Raw genomic sequence first — 13,873 nt, forward strand, 5'->3', positions numbered from 1 at the left:
CGTTGCAAATCTATTGCTCTTCAGTTGCAAACCGTGAAGTTGCAAATACCAACCTCCAAAGAAATCCTCATCATAATGTTTTTCTTCTCCAACATTATGGTTGGTTTGATTCTCTTGTTTAAGCGATCTTGGTTTTTAATTTAAATCTGTTCCTTTTTACAGTGGATCTCGTTGCTGGTAGCAGCTTTGGTTTTCTCATCATCCGACGCGCATAAAAAAGGTTTTCAAACTCTATTAAAGTTCTAGTGGTTTCAGTAATCTTTCAAAGATTAAATTTAATAACCTATTTACTGATATTGATTTGTAGCAAGAGGGGGAGGGGGTGCGGAGGCGGTTACGGTGGCTATGGTAAGTATTGTTCCTTGCACGTCCGAGACTTTAACTTTTATTTTTACGACGTTGAGCATACGGTTCATTGGTAATGTTGTACATTATTATAACCTTTAGGCGGCCAACAAAATATGGGCTACGACAGTGGTCACGCTATACCTTATAGTTCCGGATACAGTGGCTATTCATCGCCCGCTAGTGGAGGATATGGGGGTCACATGTCTTCGACGAATGGAGGACACCATAGCAGTCATACTACACCCTTGGGCGGAGGGTATGGGGCTCACGTCGTGCCAATAAGTGGAGGGTATGGTGGTCATCCATCAGTCATCAGTGGCGGGCATGCCAGCAGTCACGCCGCCCCTGTTAGCGGTGGGTACGGTGGACATGGTGCACCAATCGCTGGAGGATACCGAGGTCATCCTTCTCCTGCGAGCGGAGGATGTGGCAGTAGCCAAGTTGTCCGTCGGCCGAAGAGTGGAGGCTACAGCAACAATCACGGTGCGTCTGTGAACGAAGGATATGGTGGTCATGCGTCAATGAACGGAGGATTCGGAAGTCATTCTGCGCCAGCACAAAAAGGACATGTTGGTCACGGAGCATAAGTGAACACAGGATACGGCGGTCATGCATTGCCAAGCAGTGGAGGATATGGAAATCACCTGGCTCTGATGAACGGAGGATATGGAGGTCACGCAGCATCGGCAGGTAAAGGTTACGATGGCCACGGATCGCAAATGGGTGGGGGATATGGAGGTCATTCTACACCGATGAAGGGAGCTTATGGAAGTCACGCTGCTGGAAAAGGCTACGGTCCTTAAAAAAGGTAACTTGACAAATGATAGTGGCATGATTTCGTTTCAGCGTACTTGGAATTTTTTTAATTTTCGTAACAGTTGCTGTTTGAAATATCTTTTAACAACTTCATGTTCAGAAAAAAATTGCCTTTTTGTATATTTCAGGCGCTAGCACGAAGCTTCAATAACTGAGATATATAGGCCATCCACTTCAACTGAATTACCCAGTTGACAAAAGAAATTTTCAGTCAGGAAATTGCCGTCCGTTGATCTAAATGAAACGAACTTTCGGAAAATACACATTTTTTAAATTAAACCGCAATATTCATTTGAGTCTAAACCATGCTATTATGAAAACAGCAATCTGTAACTGTGAACAATCAAGCATCAATCATCAATCAACGGACTACACGTCGTCAAAAGAACTGAGAAAACAATAGAAATGTTGCACGTAAAGGTTGACTTAATCTTCTACGTGTTTTCCACTCTAATTTGAGCTATCAAAATTAATAACTTCGATTATTATTTAACGACATGGTTAAATTAAACAATCGGATCCCTTCTAATGCAACACGAAGTCTTGGGAAGAAAAAAGGGAAAACGCATCATGGAAAGGCACTGAGTTATTAAAATTATTTTGAACTTACCAAAGTTTGAAACCATGGGTTGATCAAAATTTTTAATGTGGGTTTTGGCATCGGATTCAACTTCGGGATTTTTCAAAGGCGTAAACCAATAATTAACAGGAAAAACTTATCTGGATGAAATCTTTAAGTTTTCATTAAGCAAGATAGCCTCCATACAGTAGCTCGATTCCAAAGAAACCGTACATTGAGATGGTAACTTTGCTGGTTTCTGGACAAGGACCGGTTAGAAACGCACTCTGAGCTATCGCAACTCCGACTTGCGTTTTCGTTCAGTATTTATGCTACTTTTAACGTCGCAGCGACTCCGCGATAGGATGAAATTACTTCGACACTGAACGCCTCTCAGTTTGCAACAATTAAGCGTGACCAGACTATGCACCTTATCAGCATGAGGAGAGACAGCGGGAGAGACCTGTGAAATCGGATAAGTATGTACTAAGTATGACTGTACACCGGAACTAGAAAGACTCGTACCCTCACGTAACTTGATCTGCATTTGTTAAGGATTTCCATTCTCTAAATTATTTCAAAGTCTTAAGACAACCAAGACATCAAATAACTATAAATAGAGACCATGGACGGAAGATAGCATTGTCTTGTTTCTGCAGTAGCAGCAAAAACACGTCTTTGGCCTAGAAAACTTTGAGGTTGGTTATTTAATTTTTTTCTTTAATTGTAATCGTAACAAAGATGATCTTTTCTCCAAAAACAATAAATTGTGTAGTTCGCTAAATCATAATTCAGTCTGACAATTTCGTAGAAATTAGAGTATTCCTTAATTTGCACCAATTATTAACGGTTCTATTAAGTAACAATATCCAGTCAGTTAATTTTGTTTTAATCGGTCTAAGGGCAACAGGCTTTCCGTCGGCATTGCTAGATATACTGAGACAAACTGTGATCGCACATCAATAATTACTTATATACATCGTTTTGTTTGTTTGTTGTTGTTTTTGTTTTTTTTAACGTTGAAAGCACAATGAGTTCTCCACTGAATCAATCTGGCTCTCCAGGTAAAAAAATAACTTTAAAATAGTGTATCCCCTCTAACGACGAATAACTTTTCAGGCATGTTACGTCGTTCGATGATGAATCACCAAGGATCACCAAGTAACTGGATCACAAATTACCATAGAAATCCTTGTGAAAGCCATTTATCTTTTACACTAAATATTTTTACAGCCATGTTGCGTCATTCCATGAGCGGCAATTCAGGGCTGAACAATTTGGCCAATTCGTCAGGCTTTCCTCGTCGCACTAACGAACAAGACGGTATGGGTAACAACGCAGTAGTCCGCTCAGGTAGCAACAATGCGGCTTATCGTGCATCATTGGTGTCGCACTACGCCGAAGACTTGGATAGACGTCGCCGGGCTGAACGAGCTCTCGAGGAAAAACTAACCGACGGGAGTATTTTCTAATTAATTTTCATTTCTAATGTAGTCAATATTTTTAACTCGTTTTTCATCTGATTCTAACACAGTGCCTTCAGATAATTTGAAGATCGATTCTGTTGAATTGTTCGCTCGAGACAATGCCCGGGAACATCGTACCGATCGCTACGAAGTCGTTCTTGATTGTGGCCGCGTAATTCATTCTATCCAGTTATCCTACGTTTGCACCAAACTAATTCTGCACAAAATAACAGGATATTGGATCGTCGTCAACCATGGCTAGGTCCAGGTCAATGACGAATATGGCATCGGTGAATTCGATGGATTATCATTCATCTTCTTCGGCGTCTACAGCAGTTCTTCGTCGTGGTCAGCCGTTTTTCATGGCTGTGCGGGTGAAGGATCGCAATTTCGATCCGCGTCGTGACGTTTTGCGCGCTGTATTTACTTTCGGTAAAAAAATGAAAATGATGCTCTAAACGGAACGGGTAGCTTCAACATTTTATTTTGTTTGGTTAGGCCCGAATCCGCAAGTCACGAAAGGAAGCAAAGTAGTTTTGCCTTTCCGCATGAATCAACGTGAATTCACCCGAGCTCCACAGAAATGGGATATGCGGATGCATCAACAGGAGGGTTTCAACATCTCTTGTCAAGTAAAATCATTCCAAATTGAGTAAAAACAGGTTTCTTTTCTTTATTTTTCCTAATTTCAATTACAGGTTCATATTCCTGCAAACGCACTTGTCGGATTATGGCGACTTAACATTGAAACTACAACGACAACGCCGGGTGCCCGCATTGACGAATTCCGTTGTAAAGATGACATTTACGTCTTGTTCAATCCGTTTTGTCGAGGTTCAACTTTTTCGTCGTCATATTTTAAAGTAGATAGCGCAACTAAATGTTTTAAATTTTATACATTTCAACAGAGGATTCTGTGTACTTGGACGATGAGGAACTCCGTCGAGAGTATCTCATGAATGACACGGGCAAGGTGTTTGTTGGTACCCATCACCGACCCAAAGGTCGTCGCTGGATCTACGGACAGTTTTCTGACGTGGCCTTACCAGCAGCTCAACTTTTGCTCGGCCAATCTGGTTTGAATCCAACGGAAAGGGGCAATCCTGTCCAAGTTGTCCGTGCCATCGCTTCAATCGTAATTAACATCATTTTCAAAATTTCTCTTATTATATAATAATAAAAACCTTGACTGTATAGATCAATGGTAATGAAGGCTTTGGATTACTGGAAGGCAAATGGGAAGGTTCGTTTGAAGACGGAGTTTGTCCGTGGGTCTGGACTGGCAGCTCTAAGATCTTCGAGCACTATCTGCGAAATGGTTCCAAGCCAGTCAAATACGGGCAGTGCTGGGTTTTCGCCGCCGTGGCTACTTCTAGTATGGATATTTAACTAGGTTTAACGTTCAGTGTTTGACATATTCATTTGAACTATATGAACAGTCTTTCGCGCTTTGGGGATTCCCTCCCGTCCTGTTACCAATTTCGTCTCTGCACGCGATACAAACCACACGCTGTCGGTCGACAAGTATTTCGATGTTTTTGGAGATGAGATGAAAGGTGGTCCAGATGGCGACAATCAAGATGCCGTATGGAACTTCCACGCTTGGTAGAACAAGAGGCACAAAATTTCAACTAAAACATGTGACTGATTTCTTGGTTGACTTGACAGGACTGAAGTATGGATGTCACGGCTCGATCTCCAATCCGGTTACAATGGTTGGCAGGCAGTTGATCCGACTCCTCCTCCTCAGTATCGTCAGAACAACACTGGAGGTTGTGTAGAGAAAATCTGATGATTGCGCTTTACCATTCAAGTTTTCAAATTTCTGGTTTTTCACTTAGCTGATCCTAAAAGCCGAGGTCCTTTGGCTGTGGAAGGTTTCCGTCGAGGTCCGTCTTCGGTTGAGTCTGTCCGTCGCGGCGAAATTGGATTTTCCTTTGACACTCCTTACGTATAATGTTCCAAATTTAACCAATACCTTTAGAAACTAATTCTTTTGCTATTTGATGTCAGCTTTTTGCGGAGATCAACGCTGAAGTAAATCATTTCCAAGAAGACGAGACCTCTCATTGGGGATTCAAGAAGATTCCCGTCAATAATTATCAGTAAACAAATACTTAAATAATTTATTTGAGCAACTAGAACCAGTAGCTGATATTAGGGTTGGACGTATGATTTTGACCAAGCGACCGGGAGCCGATGATGACGTCAGCGATGCTGACGTAGAAGATATCACTGGACTTTACAAGACTCTCGATAACACGTCTCGCTACCAAAAACAATCCGACGGATGTTTCAGTTCCCTCTTTAGTAAGTTTCTTTTTTTTGTTTTGTTTGACAGTTTAATAATTCTTAACTTTTAAAGACCAAGGAATGACTTCACCGTATATGGAAAGGAGAGATAGGGAAAGAGAAAGGGATATGATCCAATATCCAGGAGCATCAGTGCGTCGTCTGAGTGCAGTGGACATCGCCCGCAAACCCTGGTACGATGAATCACGCTATCCAGCTGATTCAGGGAACACAGCTGCTGATCGTATGTTAGCCATGAACGCAGCCCGAAGTGTTGAACGATCCCAGCCCATTTTTGATTCCCGTACTTCCAATGATGACGTTCAATTTGACTTGGTTGAGCAAGAAAAAGTTGCATGGGGCCAGCCATTTAATGTGCAACTTCTCATTCAGGTATTTTATAAATATGATTTGTCTGTTTAATTCAGTATTTTAAAATTCGGTGTCAATGCTATTTCACAGAACCGTTCCCAAGAAACGAGAACCATCACGACATACCTATGCGCCAATTCCGTCTATTACACAGGAGTCACTGCACGCCGTCTTGGCCGCAACGATCGTCAGGTTGTCCTTCAACCGGGAAGCCGTCAGTGTTTTGTTCTTTCATTTCATTTTTTAGAAAGACCAGTATGTTAAGCTATTTTTGTAAATTCAAATAGGAGAAACTCTTCAACTTCGCATAAGTTGGGAAGAATACCGTGAAAGAGTTGTCGACTATGGATACATTAAGGTGTTCGCCATGGCTTCAGTGCAAGAGACGAAGCAATCGTGGAGTGCAGAGGACGACTTCCAGCTGGAGAAACCAAAATTGGATATTCAGGTAACTACATTAGGCCAAAAAATTATTTGAATTAGGAAGCAGATAATTTCAATGCAAAAAATAACCTCCGTTTACAGGTGCGAGGAAATCCCCAGATAGGCCAGGAATGCTTTGCTACTTTCTCATTCATGAATCCAGTTTCAGTTACGCTGACAGAATGTGAGTTTACATTTGAAGGATCGGGTTTGGTTCGTGCCCAAGCAGTAAAATACCGGTGAGTTAACACACATAACGGCATGCATCATAGTGGAAATATCTGAATGATATTCGAACTTTCGAAAAATTCATAAGTGACGTTAAACCGGGAGAGATGATCAACTTCGTCCAAAAGTTCCTTCCCCGGTTTAGTGGTGAGCGTAAACTGGTTGGAACGTTCAACTCTCGAGAATTGGGTGATATTATCGGCTGTCGTCCAATTCATGTTCGTGAGTAACCGACATCTCGTTACAATCAAATTACGAAATCCCTACGACATAACACTTTTCGCATCGAACTTGGACTGCCCTTAAAACATCTTAGCACATTAGTAAAAATGACTTCATTAGCCTTTCACGATATGCATACTGATAGTTCCAAAATGTATGCCATTATCTTGAATGCAATTTGAATCCTCCATATTTCTCCTTTATCTTCGCTGTATGGTTCAGGTTTTTGAAATTATTGATATTGTTATTTCTTCGGTGACAGTGTATTCAACAGGAATAAATAGCCAATCAGATTTCCGGCATTTCATTTGAATTTCGAATCGTTTTATTTTTCACTAAAGTTGTTCTATAAATAACACATCAAATGTTACAGCTGCTTGTGCTTACCTACGAAAATTTGATTATTAGTTACTTTTTTTCGATAACTATTTGGAAATTAGATTCGACAGGGAAACTGAATTAAGTCTTTTGTCCACCCACCATCAAGGTTCTGCATAGTCTACTTTGAATAGTGGGGTGGGGTGTAACGCGATGGTCTAATGAAGCCGATGACTTGCCGGCTGCTTACGTCATAAGCTTCACGTAAGTAAATCTTTACCAAAATTAATATAGATTCTTCGTGAGAGTATTAATTCTTGTAATATATGATGGTAGAGATCAAGCCTACCTGCTGTTATTCCACATTATACTCACGTTGTATGGGCAAATAACTATTCTGTAGGCTGTGGAGAATAGCTTACAATCGGCTGCTGTAACGAATTTCCTTAACTTAAACAAATTTAACGTTTATGCTGATACCATCTTTCACGTAGAAGACGTTTGGCCCAGAGTATTCCTACAAGAGGCTCTACGTTTGCAATTATGGGCCGACTAGAAATTACATTAATTCTCCAGTTTATGTGAAAGGTGCTGCTGGATCTACCTGTCCAGCTTCGACTTCAAACAACGACGGATTGTGCGCTTGAAAATGCATCATTTTTAAAAAAATTTTTACATTTCTGGAAATGATATACTACTAATACCATTTCTAATTACAGGTTTTTTCACGGTTTAAAATATGTCGATAGAATTTGATAAAAGATCAAGTTATTACAACGTGTTCTGTAAGTGATGGAAAATGCGCGCATGACGATATTAACTATTCAGGATTCAATTTTTATGCAACTAACCTGGTTATTATGGTTAATAGAACTATATACCCACAGCTGCCCAATAACTAGTTTCAACTAGTTTTAAACAGCGCATCCTTGCCACGAGTGCTTATCCCACTGGTAAAAAAAAATCTACTGCCAGAATAATAAAAAAAAAGCCGTTGATCACAGAACTAGCACGCATATGGAAACATATGGTGCCTGCTTTGCGCCTCATCCAACATGGATACAGCAATGAAAGCGAGAGCTAGCTTTCGTTCAAACGCCATGTCGTTAATAGATTGATAACCCCTCACAAGTGTATTATACTGTATAGCTATATTCGCATTCAGGAGCATTCTATCGTTCATTTAAATATGTTTTTTTGTTTCCAAGCCAGACTTTAGCAGTCGTCGACCCATTTTCGCGGATGAAATGCAGGTGGATCCGTTTCGAACACTTGCGCGTGCTACGTGGCACGCAGCGTACGAGTCAAATAAAAGACGCGCACAAAAATCAACGTTGAAACATTTTGGAGATCCTGAGCCTCATTCCAGTTATTTGCTCCCTGTAAGAATGAAAGTATTTGCTGTATCTTTGTTGATTGTTGTTTGCCTTTTCCCTTGCGGGGAAAGATCCTTAATCTTTTATTTTTATGTTATTGAATTTAGCCATTGTTATAGCTCACTTTGGTATTTGATTCTTAACAAATCAATCCTTGTGGAAACAGGAGTCCCAGACAACGTTGAAGACAACTACGAAGCAACCCCCAACAACCACCAAGGTCCCGCCAACAACCACGAAACTACCGCCGATGACCACGAAGCTCCCGCCAACAACCACCAAGCTTCCGCCGACAACAACGAAACTACCGCCGACGACTACGAAGCTACCGCCGACAACTACAAAACTGCCGCCAACAACCACCAAGCTCCCTCCAACAACTACGAAACTACCGCCAACAACCACCAAGCTACCACCAACAGCTACGAAACTACCGCCAACGACCACGAAACTACCACCAACAATCACCAAGCTCCCGCCAACAACCACCGAGCTCCCGCCAACAACCACTAAGCTCCCGACCACAACTTCGAAGCGAGTTGTGACGACAGCAAAACCTTCAACTCCAACTTCTTCCTACTGCCACATTTCTACGTGCAGTGTGCCAAGGAACAATACCCTCTGCAAATATTCGGTATATGCACTCAACAGAACAAACAATTCATAGAGGTGAGGAATTCAGAATTTTCATTTGGTATAGAATACCACCTGGGGGCAGCTTGTCAACCAGCATATCCAACATCGTCAACCATCAACGCTGATGAAATCACAAAAATTTTGAAAACGCATAATCAGCTCAGGCGTTGGGTGGCCCAGGAAACTCGTGGCAATCCAGGTCCCTAACGATCGGCGTCTAATATGAGGCAATTGGTAAGTAAAAGTCCCGTGTATTTCCTACCATAAAGCACAGTGTTTCTGAAAAATTGTGATATCTTAAATGAACGTTGTTTGTTAAGATCTGGGATGAGAAGCTGGCCGTGATGGTACAAACGCACGCCCAGCAATGCGTATTCGCACACGATACTTGCCGTGATGTCTGTAAGGGAAAAGTTTGATATGAAGCAAATTGAATCTCTTTAGTTTATATATCTGTCACGGCTGTTATTTATTCATAGCTCGATTCCGAGTTGGTCAGAATATTTACGTTGGTGCATCTTCTGTCGATTACATGAACACATCTTACTTGGAAGAAGCGATATTTTCATGGTATGCTGAAGTCGATTTCGTGACGAAAGATTATGGCACCAGCTTCCCGTAAGTAATACGGTTTGCCAAATTACATCGTGTTGAATTACTAACTCTTGTGCATCTGATGGTAGGGCAAATCCACTTGAAATGATTGGTCATTATACACAAGTTGTATGGGCCACTACCTAAACCGTAGGCTGTGGAGTGGCTTATTACCAATCAACAGCTGTAAGAAATTCAATGTTTCTTTATACAAAAAGTTATTCCGTTAATATATTTGTCTTTGCAAATTTATTTCGAACAGTTGTATGATGGCGCTGTTCCGTACAACCGATTGCACGTGTGCAATTACGGTCCAGCTGGAAATTTTATCGATTCACCAGTCTAGCAAGGAACGGCTGGTCTGCTGGTCTGCCTGTCCAGCTCCAACTTCGAACAATACTGGGCTGTGTGCATGAAAATGCATTTCGAATAAATCCTACGTGCCTTTATTCCTTTCTGAAATGACAGTAGTTTATTTCCTCTAGCAATTGGTTTTTTTATTTGCTTTTAATAAATGTTGAAAAACATAACAGTAGAATTAATACACTTATGCATGACAGTTCGTTGTTTCATTTCTTTCTTAGCAGAAAAATTTATTTTTTAATGTCATTTGTTTCAGGTATAGTCCAGATTTTAATTGATGATATGAAGATGCGCTTAACACATAAAGATATAAATAACCTGGTGGTTGTTACGTCTTTTGTTTTGCAAGACTAATTTTTAATTAAATTAGCTAACAGATTCGCTACAGGCCCGAAAGCCATTACGACAGGAGAAGGGAGCCGCAAACGGAGGCCGTCGTGGATTTGATATCCCCGCACTACTGAGGCTCCGCAATACTACACTACAAAGGCTCCTGAATACGCCACAAGGTATGCTGCACCGAGCTACTATTCCGATGCCCCCAAATACTACACCACCACCTACGCTGCCCCGGCGTATTACACCGAGGCTCCGCAATACTACACTACAAATGCTGCTGAATACTACACGACGAAAGCCTCGGAGTACTACGCAAAGAAAGCAGAATACTACACCACAACTTACGCAGCTTTAGCTTACTACACTGAGGCTCCTCAATACTATACTACAAAGGCCCCCGAGTACTACACCACAATATGCTGCACCAAGCTATTACACTGAGCGACCAAAGTATTATTAATCGTGAAAATTGCCTTGTCCGTCAAGCTCAATAGTTAAAGATAATTAGATCTTGCTTTATTATTTGCTGTCTTCGTTCCAAAATGTGTATTTCCCTGCCATGTACTTATGCATTAACTGGTCGTTCCGTACGAATGTGATGGTTTATAAATGAAATGTTGAATACAGCTATTATGTCGTTACTCAATCTGTACTTGTTTTTATTCTTTTTTCTTCTTTCTTTATTACATAAAGCGGATGAAGACGATTTCAGTTAGTGTTCGTACAACATCGTAATTTCTGAACACAATTATGCATGAAGACATTTGCGGGAAATATATCACGGTTATTCATAAGATTGCAGTCAATTTATTTATCCAGTCACTCAGCACAAAGTTGCATTGATTCATTGCGTCAGTCCATAGGCATTGTTTAGTTGTTGTGGTCAAAACCCATTATCTTTCGGTATTTAATTGAATAGCAAAATGAAATGTAAATTTTTTTTCAGTTTGCATTTACACCGCTAATGGCAATTATTACTTCCAATCTACAATTTCTATGTTATGGAAATGCTCTAAATATTCGGCAGGGATAGGAGTTTCGATTTGCCAGTTCTCATTTTAGTTATTGGGAAAATAGGCAAAATGTTTGCACTAAGCACTTGACTGACATACTAGTATCCTCCAGACCTGTCCGGATGGAGATCATATTGCTGTACTATATGATCCCCATCGTGACATCAGCTGATAGCTCTTACATCTCTATCAGTTTTGCATTGGAATGGTGGGCCAATCCCATACCAACGCTTAACGTTTCGAGTTGTAATTGCTTACAGACTCTTGGTTACTAGTATTCCCATCATTGGGAGGGTGCCATACGCAGTCATTTCAAGTGCCGCTACATTAACACGTTCATGCAACTATTATTTACAGTGAATGACGACCCCAAACCATGTTGATAACGTAATCGTGTATTTTCCGTCTTAAACTAACTCTCATTTAAATTCGGCGAAACTATTGGACAATGTAATAAATGAACAGTATCCAGAAAATAGTGATAAAAAACATCTAAGCCAATTATAAAACAAAAAACTTAAGTAAATGTTTCAAATTTTCAGTTATTATGTAGCACTCACGAATTAGGGTGGGGCATCACGCACCGCGAATGATATGCAAGAATACTCCATATCACCTTGCGGCCGATATTGGCATTAATGCGTTCATGCAGTGACTTGGTGCTATTCTGGTTGTGAGGGGGAAATTAGTTGGAGACAATCTAGGATCGTCATTACTTATTTTGGCATTCGTATACACGTATAAGTAGTGGTTTATCCAGCTCATTGTGTCTAGTGGGCCATTATACCTCAATGATCCCGCTTTCTAAATTTCCGCTTTGACAAGAATGACCTATGCCACCAAATGGTCAACTGAGGGAAAAATTAAAAAAAATTGTGTGTTGATGGGTTTGGGCAGTTCAGTGGTCAGTGTTTACCTTTGTAACTGGAGAAGCTAGGGGCATAATAGGAAAACACACAACCAACGAAGAAAAGTAGCTCGATAGCCTGATTAAAGAATAATGCGATAGTTCTGAATAGACTAACCCCGTTTTTAATTTTCAGTCAAATTCTATTAGCTATTCCTAAATGAGAAATAAATAGTATAAAATAATAATACCAAAATGGTAGTGCTCATGGTGAACAGCGTGGCAGGGATAAGTAGTAACTGTAAGCAACTACAAGTGGTGATCAATTGACAGTAAGCTGCTGGCTTTTAAACTTTTTGACGATATTAATGTAATGCAATAAGCAATGCAATGTCGTCCATTGGCAAAGAAAACACAAGTGAGCAGTTAACACACCACTTTTAACCATATTTCAGCACAAAATGGAAATAATCTTGTAAATGAAGCGCAATCGCATTTGAAATCTTCGAATAAGGCTGCTGCAATAAACCTTGGATGTTTGACACATTATAGAATTACATGTAAATTTTACAAATTATTTCCCTTTCAACGAATTTATGCCGGTGATTTTGTTTATTTTGCGCATACGCCGGCATTAGTTTCCCACGGTTGATCTATGAATTCAGACCAAATTACAGTTAAATGGAATGAGAATGAATGGAATGGAATGAGAGGAGTTAATGAAACCGACACCAACCAAACGAAACTCTTGGCAATCCGACAGCAACGGCCGGCTGGCCTGCGTACGTGCTAATGGTGTAAACTGATGGAAGCTTATAGAGAGCCTGGCATTTGAAATCGTGTAACTTAATGCCAGCAGAGTAACGTGTTATTGTGGTAGGATCATTTTACAGAACTTTTGATACCACTCCAAAAAGAGGCATAATTAAAAAAAAAAAGTCCTAAAAGATGCTTCAGAACGTAATGGGATTGAACAAGAGATGTGTGAAGAAATTTCCTCACTCCTCTGATGATAATACCAATTGCGCAAAGTTTCGTCGTGTTGACGGTCACCTTGAATGCACTAACTGAAAATGCGGAAAAACTATTAGGAAGGCGGGGAAAGGGATTAATCAAAGGCTATTTGATTTTCACAATCCACTCGTAGATCACTTATCATTAGTTTTACAGCAGAACATGTAACCATCCGCTGTTTAGACTAACAGTTTACCCTTCTAGGCTATGCACTGCCGTCAAGACAATGGATTTGCAAAGTAAGGTTCCGTCACACAACGCATCTTGTGAATAACAACTAGACCAATAGCTGTTAATAAACAAAGAAACCATGAAAATGGCAAGAAAATTCGTTATCGCCACCCTTGTAGAAGCTACCACAAGTTTTTGTTTTAAGGTACGATTCCAGGAATTTTGTACGCAAATTTAATGCGAAGCACAGAAGAAGAAGATGGCTGAAGGTTAGTGGTCACAGAACGTGAAGAACTAACATCTTTTTTTTCCCCCTCATGGATAGCTAATTTTTCTCCTTTTGTTCGCACCATTCCTTTTGTTCCTCGAAGGTGAGAAGGAGGGTGGCATTGGTAATACCACAATTCTAGGCGATGATGACGAATTTCGTACGAGCAGTTTCTACAACCAAATTTTCTTTTCTGCTAACACTTTTG

At 40.5% G+C, this 13,873-nt stretch overlaps 1 protein-coding gene and 1 pseudogene across 1 annotated transcript; both read left to right on the plus strand.

Moving 5' to 3' along the window:
• The first annotated feature begins 2,737 nt into the window (after nucleotides 1-2,737).
• LOC130702292 (hemocyte protein-glutamine gamma-glutamyltransferase-like) lies at nucleotides 2,738-6,924 on the plus strand. The gene is made up of 19 exons (XM_057523962.2): nucleotides 2,738-2,787; nucleotides 2,843-2,884; nucleotides 2,957-3,184; nucleotides 3,258-3,361; nucleotides 3,423-3,621; nucleotides 3,688-3,821; nucleotides 3,888-4,023; nucleotides 4,098-4,324; nucleotides 4,387-4,564; nucleotides 4,629-4,794; nucleotides 4,858-4,961; nucleotides 5,031-5,140; nucleotides 5,203-5,294; nucleotides 5,351-5,499; nucleotides 5,555-5,874; nucleotides 5,944-6,067; nucleotides 6,141-6,301; nucleotides 6,379-6,515; nucleotides 6,593-6,924. The coding sequence occupies exons 1-19, from the start codon at nucleotides 2,754-2,756 to the stop codon at nucleotides 6,732-6,734; spliced, it is 2,787 nt and encodes a 928-aa protein (XP_057379945.1). The 5' UTR covers nucleotides 2,738-2,753; the 3' UTR covers nucleotides 6,735-6,924.
• A 1,508-nt stretch (nucleotides 6,925-8,432) lies between these two features.
• Nucleotides 8,433-10,793, plus strand: LOC130702477 (uncharacterized; annotated as a pseudogene).
• The last annotated feature ends 3,080 nt before the right edge of the window (nucleotides 10,794-13,873 follow it).

Source organism: Daphnia carinata, chromosome 6 (genome assembly GCF_022539665.2).
Source record: "Daphnia carinata strain CSIRO-1 chromosome 6, CSIRO_AGI_Dcar_HiC_V3, whole genome shotgun sequence".
NCBI classification, from domain to species: domain Eukaryota; kingdom Metazoa; phylum Arthropoda; class Branchiopoda; order Diplostraca; family Daphniidae; genus Daphnia; species Daphnia carinata.